This window comes from Panthera onca, chromosome A1 (assembly GCF_046562875.1).
Source record: "Panthera onca isolate mPanOnc1 chromosome A1, mPanOnc1 haplotype 2, whole genome shotgun sequence".
In the NCBI taxonomy this organism is placed as follows: Eukaryota; Metazoa; Chordata; class Mammalia; order Carnivora; family Felidae; genus Panthera; species Panthera onca.
The window spans coordinates 123,756,688-123,776,244 of NC_138339.1; the positions used below are offsets into that span (position 1 = coordinate 123,756,688).

At 45.8% G+C, this 19,557-nt stretch overlaps 2 protein-coding genes and 1 long non-coding RNA gene across 9 annotated transcripts in view; 1 reads left to right on the plus strand and 2 right to left on the minus strand.

Annotated features, from left to right (window-relative positions):
* Positions 1-15,449, plus strand: SLC23A1 (solute carrier family 23 member 1). 5 transcript variants are annotated; one of them, XM_060637823.3, is made up of 16 exons: positions 12-363; positions 1,452-1,513; positions 2,154-2,288; positions 2,750-2,907; positions 3,648-3,736; positions 3,897-3,964; positions 4,151-4,332; positions 4,444-4,564; positions 4,855-5,011; positions 5,314-5,461; positions 6,246-6,351; positions 6,594-6,723; positions 6,823-6,966; positions 7,474-7,569; positions 10,059-10,322; positions 15,342-15,442. In XM_060637823.3, the coding sequence occupies exons 1-15, from the start codon at positions 282-284 to the stop codon at positions 10,301-10,303; spliced, it is 1,923 nt and encodes a 640-aa protein (XP_060493806.2). In that variant the 5' UTR covers positions 12-281; the 3' UTR covers positions 10,304-10,322; positions 15,342-15,442. The 5 variants fall into 5 exon arrangements, with proteins under 5 accessions (XP_060493808.2, XP_060493810.2, XP_060493806.2 ...); XM_060637825.2 differs by lacking the exon at positions 7,474-7,569 and having other exon boundaries at positions 1-363; XM_060637826.2 differs by lacking the exon at positions 10,059-10,322 and having other exon boundaries at positions 16-363; positions 15,342-15,449.
* The window catches only part of LOC132682444 (uncharacterized), a 154,210-nt gene that overhangs the window by 63,760 nt on the left and 70,893 nt on the right, over positions 1-19,557 (minus strand). The gene's annotated exons all lie outside the window — the stretch shown is intronic.
* PAIP2 (poly(A) binding protein interacting protein 2) overlaps positions 13,797-19,557 on the minus strand; it is a 20,293-nt gene continuing 14,532 nt past the window's right edge. For all 3 annotated transcript variants that reach the window (XM_060637860.3, XM_060637859.3, XM_060637861.3), the window contains exons 2-4: positions 18,716-18,879; positions 17,136-17,315; positions 13,797-14,812 (exon numbers count right to left, since the gene is read on the minus strand). In XM_060637860.3, the coding sequence (XP_060493843.1) occupies positions 14,756-14,812; positions 17,136-17,315; positions 18,716-18,853 (375 nt within the window). In that variant the 5' untranslated portion in view covers positions 18,854-18,879 and the 3' untranslated portion in view covers positions 13,797-14,755. The remainder of the gene's footprint in view (positions 14,813-17,135; positions 17,316-18,715; positions 18,880-19,557) is intronic.

Consider the following 19,557-nt stretch of genomic DNA (forward strand, 5'->3'; position numbering starts at 1 on the left):
TTTCTGTGTGTGTGGCATGTGGCTGGGTTGAACTGAATGTCTGTGGGACTTGTGCACCTAAGTGTAAGGGGTGGAGCTCTGTCTCCATAGCCCCCTGGGGAGTACTGGGGTGGAGAGAGGCAGGTGGGGAGGAAAATGCTAAGAAGTTTGGAAGCTTCGAACTGGTCAGACAACTTTGGGAAACCTGGGAGCAAGAGCCAAGAAGGGAGAGGAGAAGATAGGCAGACAGAGGAACAGCTGGGGACTGGAGAAGCTGACGACGACGGATTCACGGCTGTGGGATGAAGCTGCTGCCCAGGTGGAGAGCACTGCTGCCTGTGGGTCCTTGGAACAGGGCCTGGCCGTGGGCACAGCAACCCAGAAGTAGGTGGGCCCTGGGGGGGCTGGGGCTGGGGCAGCCCAGAGGGAAGCAGAACCAGGAACTTTAGGTCCATCCCCACCAGCTGAAGAGCCTTAGCTCCTCAGACCCTCCCAACCACCTTTAGCCCCCAGGTCCCATGATCAGGCTGGTAGGCCTGCCAGGAGGAGAAGACAGGCTGAGTCGAGGGCAGGTTTCAGTGACATGCACTCACACAGAGCCCAGTGCTTAGAAAGGCCTTGTATTTGGTTTAATATTCTACTACTGCTGTGTTAAAATTCATAATGCTTTTGGAACGGGGGTCCCAAATTTTCATTTTGCACAGCGTCCTGTGAATTATGTAGCCAGTCCTGCCCGGGAGGGGAAGGGAATCATTGTCTTGACATAGGGAACAGGCAAGGCTGGCCCATCTGTTTTGGGCCTCTGAGAAACTGAGGGATTAGTGGCTGTATGGGGAGGGCAGGCCTTTATCAAATTTAATGGCTGATTTATAGCATGAGCTCCGGAGTTCAGGCCAACCTGAGTTTTTGGAATGTTTTTCTAAAATCATGCACCTATGTGGCTTTGGTCAGATCACATCTCCTAGATCTGTTTCTTCAGCTGTAAAAGAGGTTAATACCGCCTAGTGCCTGGGGTTAAACACGGCAGTACATAGCAATTGCTTGGCATACAGTCATTCCTCATTAAAGACAGTGATCATGGTAATGATAATTATTAACTTGTTATTAATAAGTGGGGAGGAAGAGTCTTGTTCAGAGTGTGACCTAGTAAATGCCCCCCGCTACTACCACCTCACCCTGGGGTTGGTAAACTTCCCAGACTGCCCACCCCTCACCAGCACTCTGACCCTCTCTTGGAAACAAGAACAGGTCCCATGCCCAGGCTCAGGTGCAGTCAGGGAAGGGCGTGCTCAGACGGCAGAGGCTTGGGTGGCCTTTACCACCATGGCCAGAGTTAATACGTTATCTCCGCCCAGGTCCTCCTTTCGCAATCAGAGCTGGGGATCTGGTTACAGATTTACTTCAAACAATGTCTGATGTGTGGACTAAAGTCCTTCTTGGCCTTTGTAAAGCCAATCCCCTCTTTTCCTCAGGAACCGCTCACACCTGTGCCCCAAAGATGAGGGCCCAGGAGGACCCCGAGGGCCAGACACAGGTGCTGGGGAACGGGTGGGACCTGGGTGGGGGGCAGGGTTGGGTGGGAGCTAGAGAGCCTTCTTAGGCCTTCTCCCCGGGAAGCAAGAGACAAAAGTTCTGATGAACTTGATTAAGAGTGACTATCCCAAGCTGAACGTAGCAATTGGGGGATGGTGTGTGGGTGGCAGTGGGTGCAGGGGTCATCAGCTTTAGGACTGGCGGACTCCAGCTTGAGGGCCAGCAGGGACCCAACCTCTCCCACTGCCAGGGAAACCCCGAGGACCTCCAAGGGGGCAAGAGTGAAACCACAGTGTGCCCAAGAGGGCCTGTCCACAGACTTCAGCCTTCTTGGTCCCCTCCTCTGTTGCTCCCCAAGGCATTCTGACTTAGGGGCCCATCCCCTTGGTTGGAATGCCCTGGTCCCAAGCCCTCCAGGAGCCAGCAGAGTGGACTCATCCCTGCACAAAGGAATGTGAGGAGCGAGCAGGGAGTAGCCAGGCCAAGTGGCAGTTGGGTGGCTGAACCGAGAGGGAGGGTGTGGTTTGGACCTCTTTCTGAGGATCTGACAGCCACTTGGGCTATCTGATTGATTCTGGAGCAGAATGGACTTAGCTGGTCCTCATCACTCCACCCTGAGTTCCTTCTCTCTGCTGCCCCAGCATGAGTCCCTGGGCTCAGCAGGGACCTCCACGAGGGATCCCACGATGTCCCTGCCTACAGAACCCAAGTTTGACATGTTGTACAAGATTGAGGATGTGCCACCCTGGTACCTGTGCATTCTGCTGGGCTTCCAGGTGGGCTTCTCGGGAGGGCTTCCCCGCCCCCACTCTGCATGCTCCCCAGAATCCCCACCCCTTTCTGGGCCAACAAGTTTATCTTGGGTAATAGGAAGAGAAACCTAAGGTCAGCAACAGTGACGGTCGCCAAGCAGGGGTGGGGAGGAGGTCTGATGGAGCCTGAGAGATTATCCCCAGGAACATGTCACCTGCCAGGCAGAGTGGCAGTCACAGGGAAGAGGACTCACTCCACTGAAGCCACAGGAATAACTTGGAGGCAGATTACTAACCCAGAGAGAGGTGAGGAGTAGGTCTCTGGGAATCCCTTGCAGGAGTATCAGCCCTGGGTGAGCTGCCAGGGGCAGCATGGGTTCAGGCCCATGGAGGCAGGCATAAGGATGGTTAGGACGCCCCTGTTTCCCTTTGAGCCCTATGGGCTCCACCTCATACACTCTCCCCCCACCCCCACCATCCCCCAGCATTACTTGACATGCTTCAGTGGCACCATTGCTGTGCCCTTCCTCCTGGCTGAGGCACTGTGTGTGGGCCGCGACCAGTACATGGTCAGCCAACTCATCGGTACTATCTTCACCTGCGTGGGCATCACCACCCTCATCCAGACCACACTGGGCATCCGGTGAGCTGTCCTGCCTCTGCCTCCCCACCCTCAACACACACAGTGATCCACACAGTGGGAGCAGGTGTTTTCTCTGAGGGCTGTTTCTTTGGGGGGAAAAGCTGCTATCTGTCACCACCTGCTACTCCTACTCCCAAGCCAGCCTTAGAGCCCGGAAGCTGGGATCCCACATTAGGCCCCTGACGTTCCTCAAAGGCAAGAAGTCTGCGGGTTTAAGGAATATACCCTAGCTGGGCTCTCCTCCTGTTAAGCCCTACTCTGGGTAATCAGGACCACCCACTCCTCCCTTTTAGGGCCTGTGTGGTCTTCTTCAGTGGCCTGTTGTCCAGGGGCCCCTGCCCCTGTGTGCACAGCTCTAGGCTTGGGTGGCCACAAGATGGTTGTTTTTGTGATGGGGGGATGGAGGAAGGTTGTGAGTGGGGCTTGGATGCAATAGCTGAGCTGTTTGCTTCCCTGTACATGGCCCCTCACAGTGCAGGAAGTGGGGTTGGGAAGGAAAGGGAGCATGTTGTAGGCCAGAGACTGCATTTGTTTTCTCCCTTGGGCCCCCAAAACGTTAGAGGCCTGCCTGGGGCCACAGCGACTTCTCTCAGCTTTGCCCTGCCCTTGTCCCTGTGTCTCTGTCCCTGGATGTGATTCTCTCTGTCCTTCTCTCTGTGCCCCTCTCTCCCCATCTCTGCTGTCTCTGTGTCCCTGCCCTCCCCTGGCCCTGCCCTGTTGCTCTTTGCCTCTCCTTCCAGGCTGCCGCTGTTCCAGGCCAGCGCCTTTGCATTTCTGGTCCCAGCAAAAGCCATCCTGAGCCTGGAGAGATGGAAATGCCCCCCAGAAGGTGGGCACACTTCTGGGGTCTGTGCTGGAGAGGGGAGGCCCGGGAGCCTGGAAGTCTGGGCCACTGTCCTGAGTCCAGACACCAGACTGCATTCATGGCAGCACCTTCTCTTCTTCTCTGTGTTCCCTGGCTATGTGTGTGTCCCTGTTTCTGATCCCAGAGGAGATCTACGGTAACTGGAGTCTTCCCCTGAACACTTCTCATATCTGGCACCCACGGATACGTGAGGTGGGTTTGTATCTGGGTAGAAGAGACCTGGACCTGAGTAGGGGGCTAGTTGGGAGTGAGGGCCGATAATGAGTTGGAGGATTCAAGGAGGTGGTCCAGGACCTTTTTTCTTTCTTTTTTTTTTTTTTAATGTAGAGGTCATAGCCTCTAAATAGTGACTTATAGTACCATTATTTGCTTTTCCAGGTCCAGGGTGCAATCATGGTATCCAGCATGGTGGAGGTGGTGATCGGGCTGATGGGGCTACCTGGGGCCCTGCTCAGCTACATAGGGCCTCTCACGGTCACCCCCACGGTCTCCCTCATTGGCCTCTCTGTCTTCCAAGCTGCTGGCGACCGAGCTGGCTCCCACTGGGGCATCTCAGCTTGGTGAGCAGGCATTAAGCCTGATCCTTTCCCAGCCCCACCCCTTTCACCCCTTTCGTGTCCTGGCCCCAGTCCAGCCTACCAGCCATCTTTCCTTTGTGCCTCTGCCCCCAGTTCCATTCTCCTGATCGTCCTCTTCTCCCAGTACCTGCGTAACCTCACCTTCCTGCTGCCTGTCTACCGTTGGGGCAAAGGCCTCACTCTCTTCCGCATCCAGATCTTCAAGATGTTTCCTGTGAGGAGCTGACAGACACCTGGGGCTGGGACTAGGGCAGGGGCTGGACCTGGGGCCAGGGCAAAGGTCGGGGGGCGGTCAGGTCCAGGACAGCAGAGGAGCTAGAGCCAGAGCACAGGTGAGGTCCTAGTCAGCGGCTAGAGTAGGTATTGGGGTCCAGGTCTGAGCTGGTGTGGGGGTGAAGGCTAGGGCTGGGGCTGGAGCTGGAGCTAGGGCTGAGGTAGGGGCTGCTTAGCCTGGACCAAGACTTCCAGGGCCCTCAGTGCTCCCCTCACCCCACCCCACTTCAGATTGTGCTGGCCATCATGACCGTGTGGCTGCTCTGCTATATCCTGACCCTGACAAATGTGCTGCCCTCAGACTCCACAGCTTATGGATTCCAGGCACGAACGGACGCCCGAGGGGACATCATGGCTATTGCGCCCTGGATCCGCATCCCCTACCCCTGTGAGACACCCCACCTGGGCCCTTCTGCTTCTAGCTAAGACCATCCATGATGGTCCCTGATGATCCCAACGCAGCCAGTGATACACTTGGCATTAGCTGTACATTTATAGTGTGGCAGGCAGAGTGGTATTTTCCTCAAAGCCTCACTCCAGCTTCATGACTCTGAGTGATCCCAAATAAGCTCTGACAACTGTATAGCTCCCACCCCAGGGTGAGACATCTTAACCCCCACATACTGCCTTGTCCACTCCCTGCATCCCAGAGGTTACTGCACCCATCCTCCCTTCTCCCTCCCTATCCAGGTCAGTGGGGCCTGCCCACAGTGACTGCGGCTGCTGTCCTGGGAATGTTCAGTGCCACACTGGCCGGCATCATTGAGTCCATCGGAGATTACTATGCTTGTGCCCGCCTGGCTGGTGCACCACCCCCTCCAGTACATGCTATCAACAGGTATGGCCACCTGCCCTCTCCAATATCTGATCCCTCAGGGGCCATTCAGGAAGCAAATGTAGGGACAAGGTTGAGTCTCAAAGGTGTGGACTTGGTCAAGTCACTAATACTTTCCAGACCTCATTCTCCTTACTTATGAAATGGAATACTCATTGGGGCGCCTGGGTGGCTCAGTCGGTTGAGCGTCCGACTTCGCGGGTCATGATCTCACGGTCCGTGAGTTCAAGCCCCACGTCAGGCTCTGGGCTGATGGCTCAGAGCCTGGAGCCTGCTTCCGATTCTGTGTCTCCTTCTCTCTCTGCCCCTCCCCCCTTCATGCTCTGTCTCTCTCTGTCTCAAAAATAAATAAATGTTAAAAAAAAAAAAAAAGAAATGGAATACTCACATCACTCACTCTGAGTGTCACCAGTAGTTGAGATAAAGACGCCTAAGGGAAACTGCGGTCATTGACAATCTTTCGTGTGCATAGCCCTCCATGTGTATTCTCTTATACAATCTACTAACGACTCTGTGAGACAAGGTACCCTTATTATGCCCATTTTACAGATGAGGAAATTGAAGCCCAGAGTCGCCTAAGGGAGTAAGTTCCAGGGCCCTGGGACTAGCGCTCGGACCTGGGCTCTTGGCTCCCAGACCCACCTCTGGCCTGGAGTGGGGAGTACTACAGACAGATAGTTGCAGCTTGCCCAGTCCCCAAGAAGGCGAGCAGCCCGCCCAGGGTGATGGAAGGACATAAGCCAGGGCAGAGGCTGGACTGAGGCCCAAACTCACCCTTTCCTTATAGGGGCATCTTCACGGAAGGCATCTGCTGCATTATCGCAGGTCTGCTGGGCACAGGCAACGGGTCCACCTCGTCTAGCCCCAACATTGGCGTTCTAGGGATTACCAAGGTGCCAAGACAAGCCGGAGCGGCACAAAGCCCCACCCCCACTCCCTGTGCCACAGACTTGCCCCAAGCTTCCCCCCACTTTGGCCTAGCCGCGTCCTGGCTTCGAGAGGTCCCGCCCCGCATCAAGCCCCGGCCCTTTTGTGCTCACTTTTATAACAGGCCCCGCCCACCTTCCTGTCCTCTCGACTCATCCCGTCAGGCTTCGCGCCTGGAGTCTAACCCTGCCCCCCGACTCCCTTGCAGGTGGGCAGCCGGCGCGTGGTGCAATATGGTGCGGGCATCATGCTAGTCCTGGGCACTGTTGGCAAATTCACCGCCCTTTTTGCCTCGCTCCCTGACCCCATCCTGGGGGGCATGTTCTGCACCCTTTTCGGTGAGTGCCGCGTGTGCGCCGTGGGTCTCTGCACGGTCGCGGAGTGGTGGAGCCCATCGGGCCTGCGGGACGCCTTCAGCCGTTCTCCTGCGCCCTCAGGCATGATTACGGCTGTGGGGCTGTCCAACTTGCAGTTCGTGGACATGAACTCCTCTCGCAACCTGTTCGTGCTCGGATTTTCCATGTTCTTCGGGCTCACGCTGCCCAATTACCTGGAGTCCAACCCCGGCGTCATCAACACAGGTGCCTCCGCTAGTCTGAGTATCTCGGTCGATAGGCGAGGTATGGTGGGCTCGACTCTGGGCACAGCTCCCTCGGTCAAAGGCACCATACGAGAGAACCACAAATCCTGCCCAACTCTAGATGTGAACCAGAAGCTGAGAAGTGATTAGCAACTGTCCTTTACTAAGACACTTTCTATGGACAGCTATGGAGCTTTACATGTGCTCATTTAATATTCACAACAGCTCCAGGAGACAGATAGTATTATCATTTCCACCTTACAGAAGAGGAAAGTGAGGCTCAGAGAAGTTAAATGATTTGTCCCAAGATAAGTAGCAATTGGCAAAACTGGGATTTGAATCCAAGGGTGGGACAGGGTACAGATAGGTTAGAAAGTTGGGGTTTGTACCACTTCATCTCCCTGCCCACTCAAGGAAGTCAGTAAACTCCACAAGTGGGGAGAAAGCCCCTGAGCTCTGGTCTTCAGGTGAGGCCAAGATGTCCACTGGCCCTTGACCTATTCCACAGGCATTCCTGAAGTGGACCAGATTCTGACTGTGCTGCTGACCACAGAGATGTTTGTGGGTGGGTGCCTCGCTTTCATACTGGACAACACAGTGCCAGGTATGGGTCACCTCTGGGAGGGAAACAGAACTAGGCTGGCCTCACATGCACTCTAACAAATGGCCCCTCGATCAGAAGTGTGGCCAGGACCCATGCAATGCAGGACGTGCAAGGAGAAACAGGAAGTTTGGGCTAGTGGAGTGCCCACTGGCTGGAGTGAGAGACTAGTGGCTAGACAGTGGTACAGTCATGCCTCATAGGTCTTGAAGAGGATGGGTCTAGAGAAGTCATTCGGGGCCCTGTGAGTTGTTTCCTTCCAATTCGTGATAGCCAGGTTGAGGGGTGCCTTTGGTAGCCTTTGCTTTCTTAGATTAGGGCAGATACAAATGAAGCATCAGTTTGTTGGCAACACCCACTACCAAATAATACTAGCTACTAGAAGAGCCCCTAACATTTATTTCTCTTTGATGTTAGGGCTTTTTGCAGGGATTGTGGAAGATAACTTAGTGAGTCCCTGAGAACCCTCCTGGCTCATGTTTATGTTCCCTGTAAGATATAAAAACTGTCACCAGTTACTTAATGAGTAACAAGCACAGTTAACGTTTACCAAACGTCTACTATGGGTCAGGCATGAAACTATGTGTCTCATTTCATTCTCAAAGACTATCCTGGTAGATGCTATCAACACCATTTCACAAGGAAACAGAATCAGAGAGGTTAAGTGACTTACCGAAGTTCACAGCATTTGAAGATTTAACAGGTTGCAAATCTGGGATTTTTACCAAGTCTATTTGATGCAGTCTAGGACTTGTGTCCCAACAATTGCACCATACTGCCTCTGTAGAGGGTTTCGGGGGATCTGGTGAATCAGGGAAAGCCCCATGGAGGCAGAGGTTAAAGGCTGCATCATTCCAGGAAGATGAGGGATGGGAGTAGAAGGATGATGGCCCTCCATCGCCCACCACTTCCCAGCCTGAACACAGCTGCAGGGTTGGAGGGCAGGCAAGGCCTAAGTGCCATGGCACTTTTAGAAATTCCAGACAGCATCAGATGATGAGAGAACTCTTGGTAGCAGTTACCCCATGGACTAACAGGTGGTACCCGCTCCTCCCCATTTAGAAGGCTGGCTGTGGACATGAGAAAGAGAAGTGGCAGCCTCTATGCTCATGGAATCTGAGGAGGTAGAGGGCATCAGCTGGACTGTATACTGACGGACTTTGTGGTTTGGGTAGCTGGATTAAGCTACCTCAGATTTTAATAGCCTCAGACTGCCTTGCTGAGATTCTCACATTCCCATCCTTCAACCCAACTCCCTATCAGCAACCATCACTACCAGGGATCATTATACATGTTATGCCCCATAATCCTTTTTTGTTTTAATGTTTGTTTTGAGAGAGAGAATGCAAGCACACAAGCAGGAGAGGGGCAGAGAAGGAGAGAGAATCCCAAGCAGGTTCTGCGCTGTCAGCACAGAGCCTGACAAGGGGCTCAGCTGCACAACCGTGAGATTGTGACTTGAGTCAAAACCAAAGAGTTAGACACAACCGACTGAGCCACCCAGGAGCTCCATAATCGTCAATAGTCCTTCAGTGTGCATTGTTGAGGAATCTGAAGCTGAGTGGTCAAATCATTTACCTAATTCAAGTTGCCTAATTGCCAACCTGAATTCAAACCCAGGTCTGGTTAAACCAGAAGCCGGTCCTTAATCATGGAATTACCTGTATACAACTTTCTTCTGTGTGATGCACATTTTGCTGATGGGCTGCCTTGCATTTTCTTTCTTTCCCCATCCACAGCAGAAACTTAAGAGGGGTAATTTAGTTCAAGAAATGCTAGTGGGGCTAGTGGAAATCTTTCTACTCACACTGTATCAGTCTTCTCTAACCTCAGCCCTCTTGTAAAAACCTCAGAGATCTCACGCACTGCTTTCCTGCCTCTTGACGAAATACTCCCCTAGATGTAAATAATCTTTCATGTATCCATACTACCAACAAAGATTTTACTTAGTAGCTTGACTTTCTGAGGTTTGTATTATAAAAGCAAGTGTATTTTCTAAATATGGAATCATAATATTGAATATTAATAATGATTATAGCCTTTGTGAATATCCCTGCTTGGCCCCAAAGCGGGTCTGGGCACTATCTGGTCCCCATCAGCTTAGCACACACTAGCTCCACACTAGAGATGTAAACTGACCATTACTTAACCTTTCTGCCTGTTTCTTCATCATATAAATTTGTATAATAGTACCTGTATACTTCCCACAGGAATGTTTTGGAGAAATGAGATAAAGAAATGAAAGCACTTAGCACAGAGCCTGGTACACTATAGATACACAATAAATACAAAGTATAACCAGTACCTTTTAGGGTTTCCTCGAGCTCTTGCCAACTTAGGAGCTGAGAATTGTGGATTCAGTAACTTTTCAGTCCCAGAAAATAATTGAGAATGAAGACCATGGATTCCAGAAGTCTGCCTTAGGACTAGGTTATGGGAAGGGGAGGTAGTGGAGGGTTGCTGGCCCTGGTAATTTCTCTGTCCTCTTCCAGGGAGCCCACAGGAACGAGGTCTAATACAGTGGAAAGCTGGGGCCCATGCCAACAGTGAGATGTCTACCAGCCTCAAGAGCTATGACTTCCCCATTGGGATGAGCATGGTAAAGAGGATTGCCTTTCTGAAATACATTCCTATCTGCCCAGTCTTCAGAGGATTTTCAAGGTCAAAAGCCCAGCATCCAGTTCCAGAAGACACTCCAGATAATATACATACTGGGTCTGCATGCACCAAAGTCTGAAAAATTATTCCTAGGAAAGGTAGGATGTGTTAGATGGTCTTTTGTGGGAGGGTTGAAAAATCATATTCTTATGCTTTAACCAAAGAAAAACAAAACTACTCAATTTCCACTTTTGTGACCTATTTCACAGTCTTTAAGGGGAAAGTAGATGGGTACAAAGTGAAAATATGGATTCTGAATGGAATTCCTTAGTTATTTCATAATGAGAGTAGAACTTCCCAACTGATGTGGGTCACTAAGAAGTTACAAATATGCTGACATACTGACCCCTTCAGCAGTCTGAGTATCTAGGCAGGAAATGGGTCAACTGCAGCCCATGAACCATAAACTCTAGCCACAGATAGCCCCATCCTTGCACTCCAGTATGCTAAAAAAAAAATAATACTTTATGACATGGAATAGGTTGAGAAATACTGACAATGTACAAGAACACGAAAAATCCTCTCAGGGGCACCGGGATGGTTCAGTGGTTAAGCGTCTGACTCTTGATCTCAGCTCAGGTCATGATCCCAGGGTTGCAAGTTCAAGCCCTGCATTGGGCTCCTCTCATATATGCTGCCTTGTTTCAATAATGATCATAAAATAAGAACCCCAAAATCAAAACAGGATGACTTCAATTACCTTGAAACTATGACACACAGGCCCTAATGGGGTGATCTGTCCAAAGGGCTTCAAAATGGAATAGCTGATGCTCTGAAACTTTCCATCTCTACCTGTAATGCAGATGTCTGATTCCAGTTAAACAGCTAAGTAGTTGTTTTTTTTTTTAATTTTTTTTTTCAACGTTTTTTATTTATTTTTGGGACAGAGAGAGACAGAGCATGAACGGGGGAGGGGCAGAGAGAGAGGGAGACAGAATCGGAAACAGGCTCCAGGCTCCGAGCCATCAGCCCAGAGCTTGACACGGGGCTCGACCTCACGGACCGCGAGATCGTGACCTGGCTGAAGTCGGACGCTTAACCGACTGCGCCACCCAGGCGCCCCATCAGCTAAGTAGTTTTAATGTGCAGTTTCCCTGACAAGAAAAGTTCCAAAAGGAGCTAGAGTGTATTATGCTAAGTAAGTCAGAGAAAGACAAATACCATACGATTTCACTTATATGTGGGAGAAACAAAACATAAACATATGGGAGGAGGAGAGAAAGACAGAGGGAAACAAACCATAAGAGACTCTTAACAATAGAGAATAAACTGAGGATTGATAGAGGGAGGTGGGTAATGTGTGTTAAGGAGGGTACTTATTAGGATGGGCACTGGGTGTTGTATATTAGTGATGAATCACTGAATTCTACTCCTGAAACCAATATTGCACTGTATGTTAACTAGCATTTAATTAAAATTTGAAAAAAAAAAATTTCCAACAAAATTAGAATACTCTAGGGATGCCTGGGTGGCTATTTGGTTAAGTATCTGACTTTGGCTCAGGTCATGATCTCAAGGCTGGTGGGGTCGAGCCCCACCTCAGGCTCTGTGCTGATAGCTCAGAGCCTGGAGCCTGCTTTGGATTCCGTGTCTCCCTCTCTCTGTCTCTCAAAAATAAACATTTTAAAAAATTAGAATACTCTTTTAATAGTAATAATAATAACAATCACTTAAACAGAACTTTCTATGTGCTGAGGACTATCTTAAGGGCTTGATGTGTATTAACGAATCACACAATCCTAAGATAGATACTGTTATTACTACCGTTTTATTTAAGAAATTTTTTTGTACTCCTTTACACCCCTTGTGGGGCTCAAACTCACAACCCTGAGATCAAGAGTCACATGCTTTTCTGACTGAGCCAGCCATATGCCCCATTATTTCTACCATTTTAAAGATGTGGAAACTAAGGCATAGAAAAGTGACTTGTCCATGATCAATGGATTCACATCTAGGAAGTCTGGCTAGTCTTTGCTTTTTTTTTTTTTTTTTTTTTTTTTTTTTTTTTAGTAATTTTAGTAACTGTGGGGTGCCTGGGTGGCTCAGTCAGTTAAGCATCCGACTTCGGCTCAGGTCATGATCTCACAGTTCATGGGTTCGAGCCCCACGTCGGGCTCTGTGTACTGACAGCTCAGAGCCTGGAGCCTGCTTCAGATTCTGTGTCTCCTTCTCTCTCTGTTTCTCTCTCTTCTCTCTCGCTCACGCTCTGTCTCTCTCTCAAAAATAAAGATTAAAAAAATTTTTTTTTTTAATTTTAATAACTGAACTTCTATTTTTTTTTAAGGTTATTTATTTTTGAGAAAGAGAGAGAAAGAGAAGAGCGTGAGCAGGGGAAGAAGGGTGCCCCATAGTCTTTACTCTTAATCATCAGCTTACATCATTACTGGAGTTTATAATCTCCAGTTATACTGCACTATGATAATTTGGCATTATGTAGAAATGAACTCATCTGACCGTCTAAGCTTAGAGAAAAAAGGATCTGTAAGCTTCATACATTTGGCAGCCAGCTGTGCCACTTGTGGTACTTAGCTATTAAGAGACATAGGGGACTGGCTGTATCAAAGCTCCAAAAAGAAAGAGAGCCAAGTAGAATCATTTCTGCTTCAGAGTTTCTTAAAAATCCACTTGTTTTGGGGTGCCTTGCTGGCTCAGTCAGTAGAGCATCCGACTCTTGGGGGTCATGAGTTCAAGCCCCATGTTGGGTGTAGAGATTATTTTTTGTTTTTAAAGTAAGTTCTGCACCCAATGTGGAGCCTGAACTCATAACCCTGAGATCAAGAGTTGTATGCTCTACCAACTGAGCCAGCCAGGTGCTTGAGATTACAAAAAAACCACAAACCACAAAAAAACAACAACCTACTTGTTTATTGTCTTTTAAGGTAGCTATTAAAAAACACTGGGGCATTTGGGCACACCAAAGGATCCCCCACAAAGAATGTGAACCAGACTGACTATATGGCCTTCTCAATTCTGAGCCCAACAAACTCAAGAAAAGCATAACTGAGTAGGGCCATAAGGTAGAATTGTATGTAGAACCAGGGAATTGCTAGTTGGCTGACAGCCTGTCCCAAGATAACGATTATCCCAAAATAAAGTACTTCACCCCAGGAACAAACTCCTTTAATACTTCACCTCAGGAACAAACATATAAATAAGCTTGTGAGGGGAAAACAGGGATGGTCCAGGTGAACCAAAATAGCAAACCAGTCCAATCAGACCAGCAACGGCTTGTGAAGGGCAGAAGCCAATGGAGATTATACTAGAGTAAGGTTACCATTACACTGGTTAGCCAAAAACCTTCTTAAGGTGGACATCCATAACTGCCCTGACACTGACTGCAGCCTGAGGTAATCACAGTGGCTTACAGAAGGGGAGATCAGGTTTGTTTTACTGCTACATTTTGGACAGATACATGCGTAATGACACACTTGACACTATGGAATTTAATAAAGCCTGCTCTCTTAGCAATTCTTGCCAGTAGGGTTGTCCTGAAGTACTGAAACCACAATACAGTGAGTATCAATCACCACAGGAGAGTCTGCACTCAAGCACCAATAAACACAACCATCAGCTCGGTTCTACTATTATTTATTTTTTTAAATATTTTTGAAAAAATATAATTTTTTTACAATATTTTCAACTTAAACACTATTCACACTGAACACGTATGGCAGCTTAACCTACCCAAGTATGAAGTTTAAGAAGCCAAAACTGTTCTAGCTTTGTTAAAAGAAAAGTTGTGCTGCAGACCATTGTAGTGATGGTTAACAAAGCAAGGAAAAGCACCACTCAAATCATGTTACAATTTCTTTGTTCAATTGGATTATGGTGGGTCAAATGTTGCACTTCACATAGGCATGGCTATGATGCAGTGACACCTGAGAAGATGCAATACTTCCTCAGATCTAACACTAGGAGGATTCACATTTCTTATGTGATAACATACCATAAAAGTCAGGGCTAGTTCTCATCATGAGCATTACCTTATAACCTCAGTAACCAAAGACTTACTTGTCTATAATGAATTGTTTCAAATTAATTAACAAGGCCTTCTTCAGAAAACGGAAATTCTTCTTGATAGTGACAAATGCAAATTTAGTAAGTCTGAACTGAGAAATTTGCCTAACAACTTGAACTTAAATTTACTCGTTAAAAAAAAAAAAAAGTTTGGACATTAACAACGGTTAGCTAACGCTAAGGGACCAGTTTAGCCTCAAAAAAGGCAATTCACGAAGATTTAGAGGTCATTTTAATTTGGCGCTTTGTTACATCTTGACTGGTGCTTCTTTCCTTGCTGTCTTCACATCAAGCCATGGGGCCAATTCTATTTTCAGTAAATGTTTGACAGCTTATTACTTAATAACAGTCTCAGCACTTTTATTAAGCATGCAAGACTAACAAAACTTTGGCAATGCATAAGTGTAACACAGTGACAAGAGAGAGCTTTTACAATTAAGTCTTCTAATACTGCCTTCACAGTGTGGAAATTGTGCTACATCCACCAAAAGAGGGCCCCGTCTACTCAAATATTTTAGTACTTCACCCCAGGAACAAACTCCTTTGCATTTGGATTCAGATTGCTCTTGACCTGGAAAATAAGTACATAAAAAATCAAGTTCATTAACAGATGGCTTCAGATACTCAAAAGCATTCAACCCAGATCCACATGCAAAAATATCTTCCAAAAAACGTAAGACAAAAGAAATCAGATTGTACGGTTAAACTTAACCCAAAAAATCTTATCTATAAGAAGGGAAAGAAGGAACCAGAAGTAAACTATATATATTATGTATGTGTATATACATATACACATACATAATATATGAAAACTTATAGCCTTCTAAAGAGAAAGAAAAAATTGAAATTAAATTTGCTTAAGTGTAATCAGAAACCCACTATCTACACACAAACTAAAAAGGTGTCACTGAATAAGGAATTCTGTTCATTTAACTATAATATTTGATTTTAACAGTTTCATACTGTGCAAAAATATTAAACAAGTATTGAAATGATGATTAAAGTGGATTGGGGAATTGTTTATGGATTAATTTTGCTTATGATCCTCATTGAAAATATACAGTTGTCTTTCTAAAACTGCTGTATTCTAATTACTACAGGAAGCAAAGTTTGTAAAAGGAAAAGAAAACTACATGGGGAATGAGAAGACCCTAAGATGGAATTCCAGCTCTGCTCTAAACTAACTTCCTATGAAAGCCTGGATAAGTCACTCTCTTTGGAACCCTATTTCTGCATCAGTTAGAGGAAGAATGGGCCAAAGTCTCTAAGAGCCAGTATTCTAGATCTCTAAATCTTGACTTTCCTAAGCAGACATGTCAGACATTCCACAATGTGGAAATCTGCCTCCACCATAGTTGATAAAGATGAAAAGAAATCGGGATGTATTACAGGGCCTGAAATGTCAGAATACTGGTAGGCTTTTAGACTGAATATGATCCCCCTATGCCACTTACTTCATGACCAAAGTATATTAAATAACATCTTGAAGCAACAATTTAATTTTAATTTTATAATTTATACACAGCCATTTCCTTGGACAGGACATACTCTCACTTCTCTCAAAGGAAATCTATCTAAACTTTAAAAGTGTGAAGTTTAAATTAAAAAAAGCATTGTTCTTGAATGTGCAATCTTTTGGCAGCTACAAAAGAATGATAAGGAATTAACATAATCTCAAATAGACCAAAAGAACAAGCCAGTTTCTAGACAATGAAATTGTATTGGGTCCAGATTAAAGTTATACATTATGACCAGCAAAGGACTTCACTCATCAGAGCAACCAGGATTATTTGTGGAATGACTAATGTAGTCATAAGCAAGCATATCACAACAGACTATTGAGATCACACATCTGCTCAACTGGGTTGTCATTTACTACAACAAATCTGTACTACAATGTAAATTTCAGTGTTCTCCATACAGCCCTTTAGAAGAATGGTTCCCAAATGCCTGATGGGGCAGGCTGGCAGTATGCCCTAGGAGTGCTTTTTATGCCTAGACAACTGGTTTGCAAGTCTGGGATCTAGCTAAGGGACTTATTTTTGGTTTTAATCCTTCACAGGTAATTATGATATATCGCCAGGTTAAGAAATCAATGCACAGTGAACAAAAAATAACTGCAAAAAATATTTGTGAGTCTAGGAGTAAATCCCAGAGAACTATATTGTAAAAGCAAGTAGAGACTGTCAATATGGACAGAAAGGTCACCATTATGACTTTAGATCATTTTATCTTAATTTTAGCAAACGATTCATCACGTTCTATTCTAGCACTGATGCCTATTTATCTTAATTCCTGAAAAAATTTACTGCAAATGTACCTACCATCCCCAGCAATGAGACATAGAGAGTAGGTAAAAATGCAAATAGGTTTTTGTTCCTCTTCTGCCAAGAGCTTGTAAAAGTCCATATTAAATCCCAGTTCCAAATGGAGTTAGGGTAACTCAATGAAAATCTTGGGGCAGGAAAAAAAAAAATCTCCAAATTTTCACCTTTCAGATAAAAATGTGCAAATTTTGCCAAATGTTTAAGAAAAAAATTAATGAGCAAAACTTCTTCATCAAGCTACTTTTGTATAGGCAAGTTACATGGACATACAATATACTTCTTTTGGATTAAAGCTTTAAGATATTTACATATCCTAGGGTAATATAGTTATCAAAACTAAAAGCAGTGGCAAGAAGTCTGTTAGCAGCCTCAGACTAGCTCCAGAGTGTTGCCAGAAGTCACTCTAAGTCATAAGTGAGACTGAGAGGCCCCTGCTTCCATAGAAAGAAGCAGTACAATTTCTGAAGGGGAAGAAATGTAGAACTCTTGTTAAACAGATACTGCTGGCTTTTCCACTTATGGGAAAGATGAGCTAGTTTTTTAAAAAGATGAAAAATAACTTTTTACCACAAGATCTTCCAGAGAAGAGCCATCACTGATAACAAGGTCATTAAATTGGTCTTGGATTTGGTCCATAGTTTGTGGGAGATCTCGAGCTGGAATAAACCACTCATGTTCCTCTTCTTCTTCCAGCATTTCTTGGAAACAGCGTTCAATAAATTCTTCTTCCCATAACTCCTCTTCTATCTGGATTTATAATAAATAAAGGATCACTGATAGCACACTTGGTAATGTGTCACTAGGAATGTGTCACTAGGAATGATTTAAAATATCCTGAATTAAGGCATTTAAGGTGTGCCTGGGTGGCTCAGTTGGCTGAGCATCCAACTCTTGATTTCGGCTCAGGTCATGATCCCAGGGTTGTAGGATCGAGCTCTGCACTGGGCTCCGTGCTGGACGTGGAGCCTGCTTAGGTTAGGATTCTCTCTCTTCCTCTGCCCCTCACCAGCTCATGTGCATGCTCCCTCTCTCAAAAAAACAAACAAACAAACAAAAACAAAAAACAAAACAAAAAAACAGAAACAAAAAAACAAAAAAAGCAATTTAAAGCATTTAAAAACACACTATTTTAACCTTCTCTGCTTCTGTGCCAAGAAAAAAAACGTTTACTGTAAGACTAGGGAGGATCTGTTTAAGGTTTTGCTGTCTTTATGTGTCCTAGCAGAAAGTGGGGAAGTATTAAATAAAGGAGTGCTTTCATTGAGGAATGCCTATTGGAATTACCTGTGATACTTTACAACTACGAAAACCCTAAACCCAACCAAAAATGACTAAAATTCTGTACAGGGTAGGGTCAAGGCATGGGTAATTAAAAACAAATCCAAACCAACAAAAACAGCCCAAATGATTCTCACTGAATTTACACTGTTTTACTCTAGAATATCCATTACTGGATATGGTGAAATCCAGATGACTACTGATTACCAAAGCCATGATCAGGGAGGAACTAGACAAAAGATGGGAACAGACGCCAGAAATATGGAAATAAAAGACAACATTCATCAATGTCTGAGCATTCTCTAAAGAGAACAGTAGTGGCAGATTTTCAGGCTCATCAGATTGAGAACCTCAGGTGAAACACAACACAATTCTGTACCCTAGTACCTAGGACTATCTGCTCCTGCTTTCTACTCTTTTAACAGCAATCTGATTGGTGCATGGCAATGGATTCCAAACCTAACTGTACACTGGAACCAACTTTATTTTTTTAAGTTTTATTTTCAAGTAATCTCTACACCCAATATGGGGCTCGAACTCACAACCCTGAGATCAAGAGTCACATGATACACCAAATAAACCATCTAGTTGCACCCTATCTTGGAGCTTTTAAAAAACAAGTTTCCTAGGCTCTACCCTAGTCCTCCTGAATAAGAATATCTGGGGTGGAATGCTGAAAAAAACCTCCCTATATTATTTCAGTGAGCAGATAAACCTGGTAGTAATCAGCATCCAAATAAAAGAGGAGTACTGGCACATTAATCCATATATTTCATATATAAGGGACGAAATAAAACACGCTTCAGGGTCAAGTACTGAGAGCTGTTATGGGCTACAAAAGAGAGAGTATGTTTGTACATAAAACTAACTTGTCTGTTGAATTCCTCTTCATTTTCCATCCACATGTACTCTGCAAATGGATTGTCATCTTCATGAGAATGACCATTAATAATCACATCTTCATTGATGATGCTTGGGCTAGTACTGCTGCGACTTGGATCTTTCATGGTTGGCGTTAGTTGTCGTTTTTAACCTTAAAAGAAAAACAATAGTTAATTGTGTTAGTCATTCTTTCGGTTCTTAGTGAGCAGCTATTATCTCCAGGAATCGTGGTTAGGTATTACATGCACATGATGTATTAAGGCACATGATAAACCAAGCAAGTGGAAAGTTTCATTTTTTTTTTTTTTTTTTCTCAAATGATCTCAATATTCAAGAAATTGCTGAGAATAGCCTAGATTCATCTAGTGCTTTCTGGTAACAGCAAATGACGGTAATCGACAGCTTGAACGTAATTCCCAAATCAACCAATTTTTTAAATACTGGATATCTCTTGCTTTATAAAACAAGGTCTGGAAGATCTAAATCAAGTGACTTTATGAAAAGCAAATTCTACTTTTAACAGGTGATATTAAAAAGCTCAGAGAGGGGCGCCTGGGTGGCGCAGTCGGTTAAGCGTCCGACTTCAGCCAGGTCACGATCTCGCGGTCCGTGAGTTCGAGCCCCGCGTCAGGCTCTGGGCTGATGGCTCGGAGCCTGGAGCCTGTTTCCGGTTCTGTGTCTCCCTCTCTCTCTGCCCCTCCCCCGTTCATGCTCTGTCTCTCTCTGTCCCAAAAATAAATAAAAAAAAAAAAAAAAAAAAAAAAAAAAAAAGCTCAGAGATTGCAAATGAAAACAGACTTTTAATAACCTCTTAGTTCCTCAGTCCCAA

Excerpts from the sequence above, each read along its gene's own strand:
- SLC23A1 (XM_060637823.3), top strand. The coding sequence starts at position 282 with ATGAAGCTGCTGCCCAGGTGGAGAGCACTGCTGCCTGTGGGTCCTTGG. Across the intron at positions 2,908-3,647 it reads CAGACCACACTGGGCATCCG|GCTGCCGCTGTTCCAGGCCA; the intron begins GTGAGCTGTCCT and ends CTCTCCTTCCAG. Across the intron at positions 7,570-10,058 it reads ACTGGACAACACAGTGCCAG|GGAGCCCACAGGAACGAGGT; the intron begins GTATGGGTCACC and ends GTCCTCTTCCAG.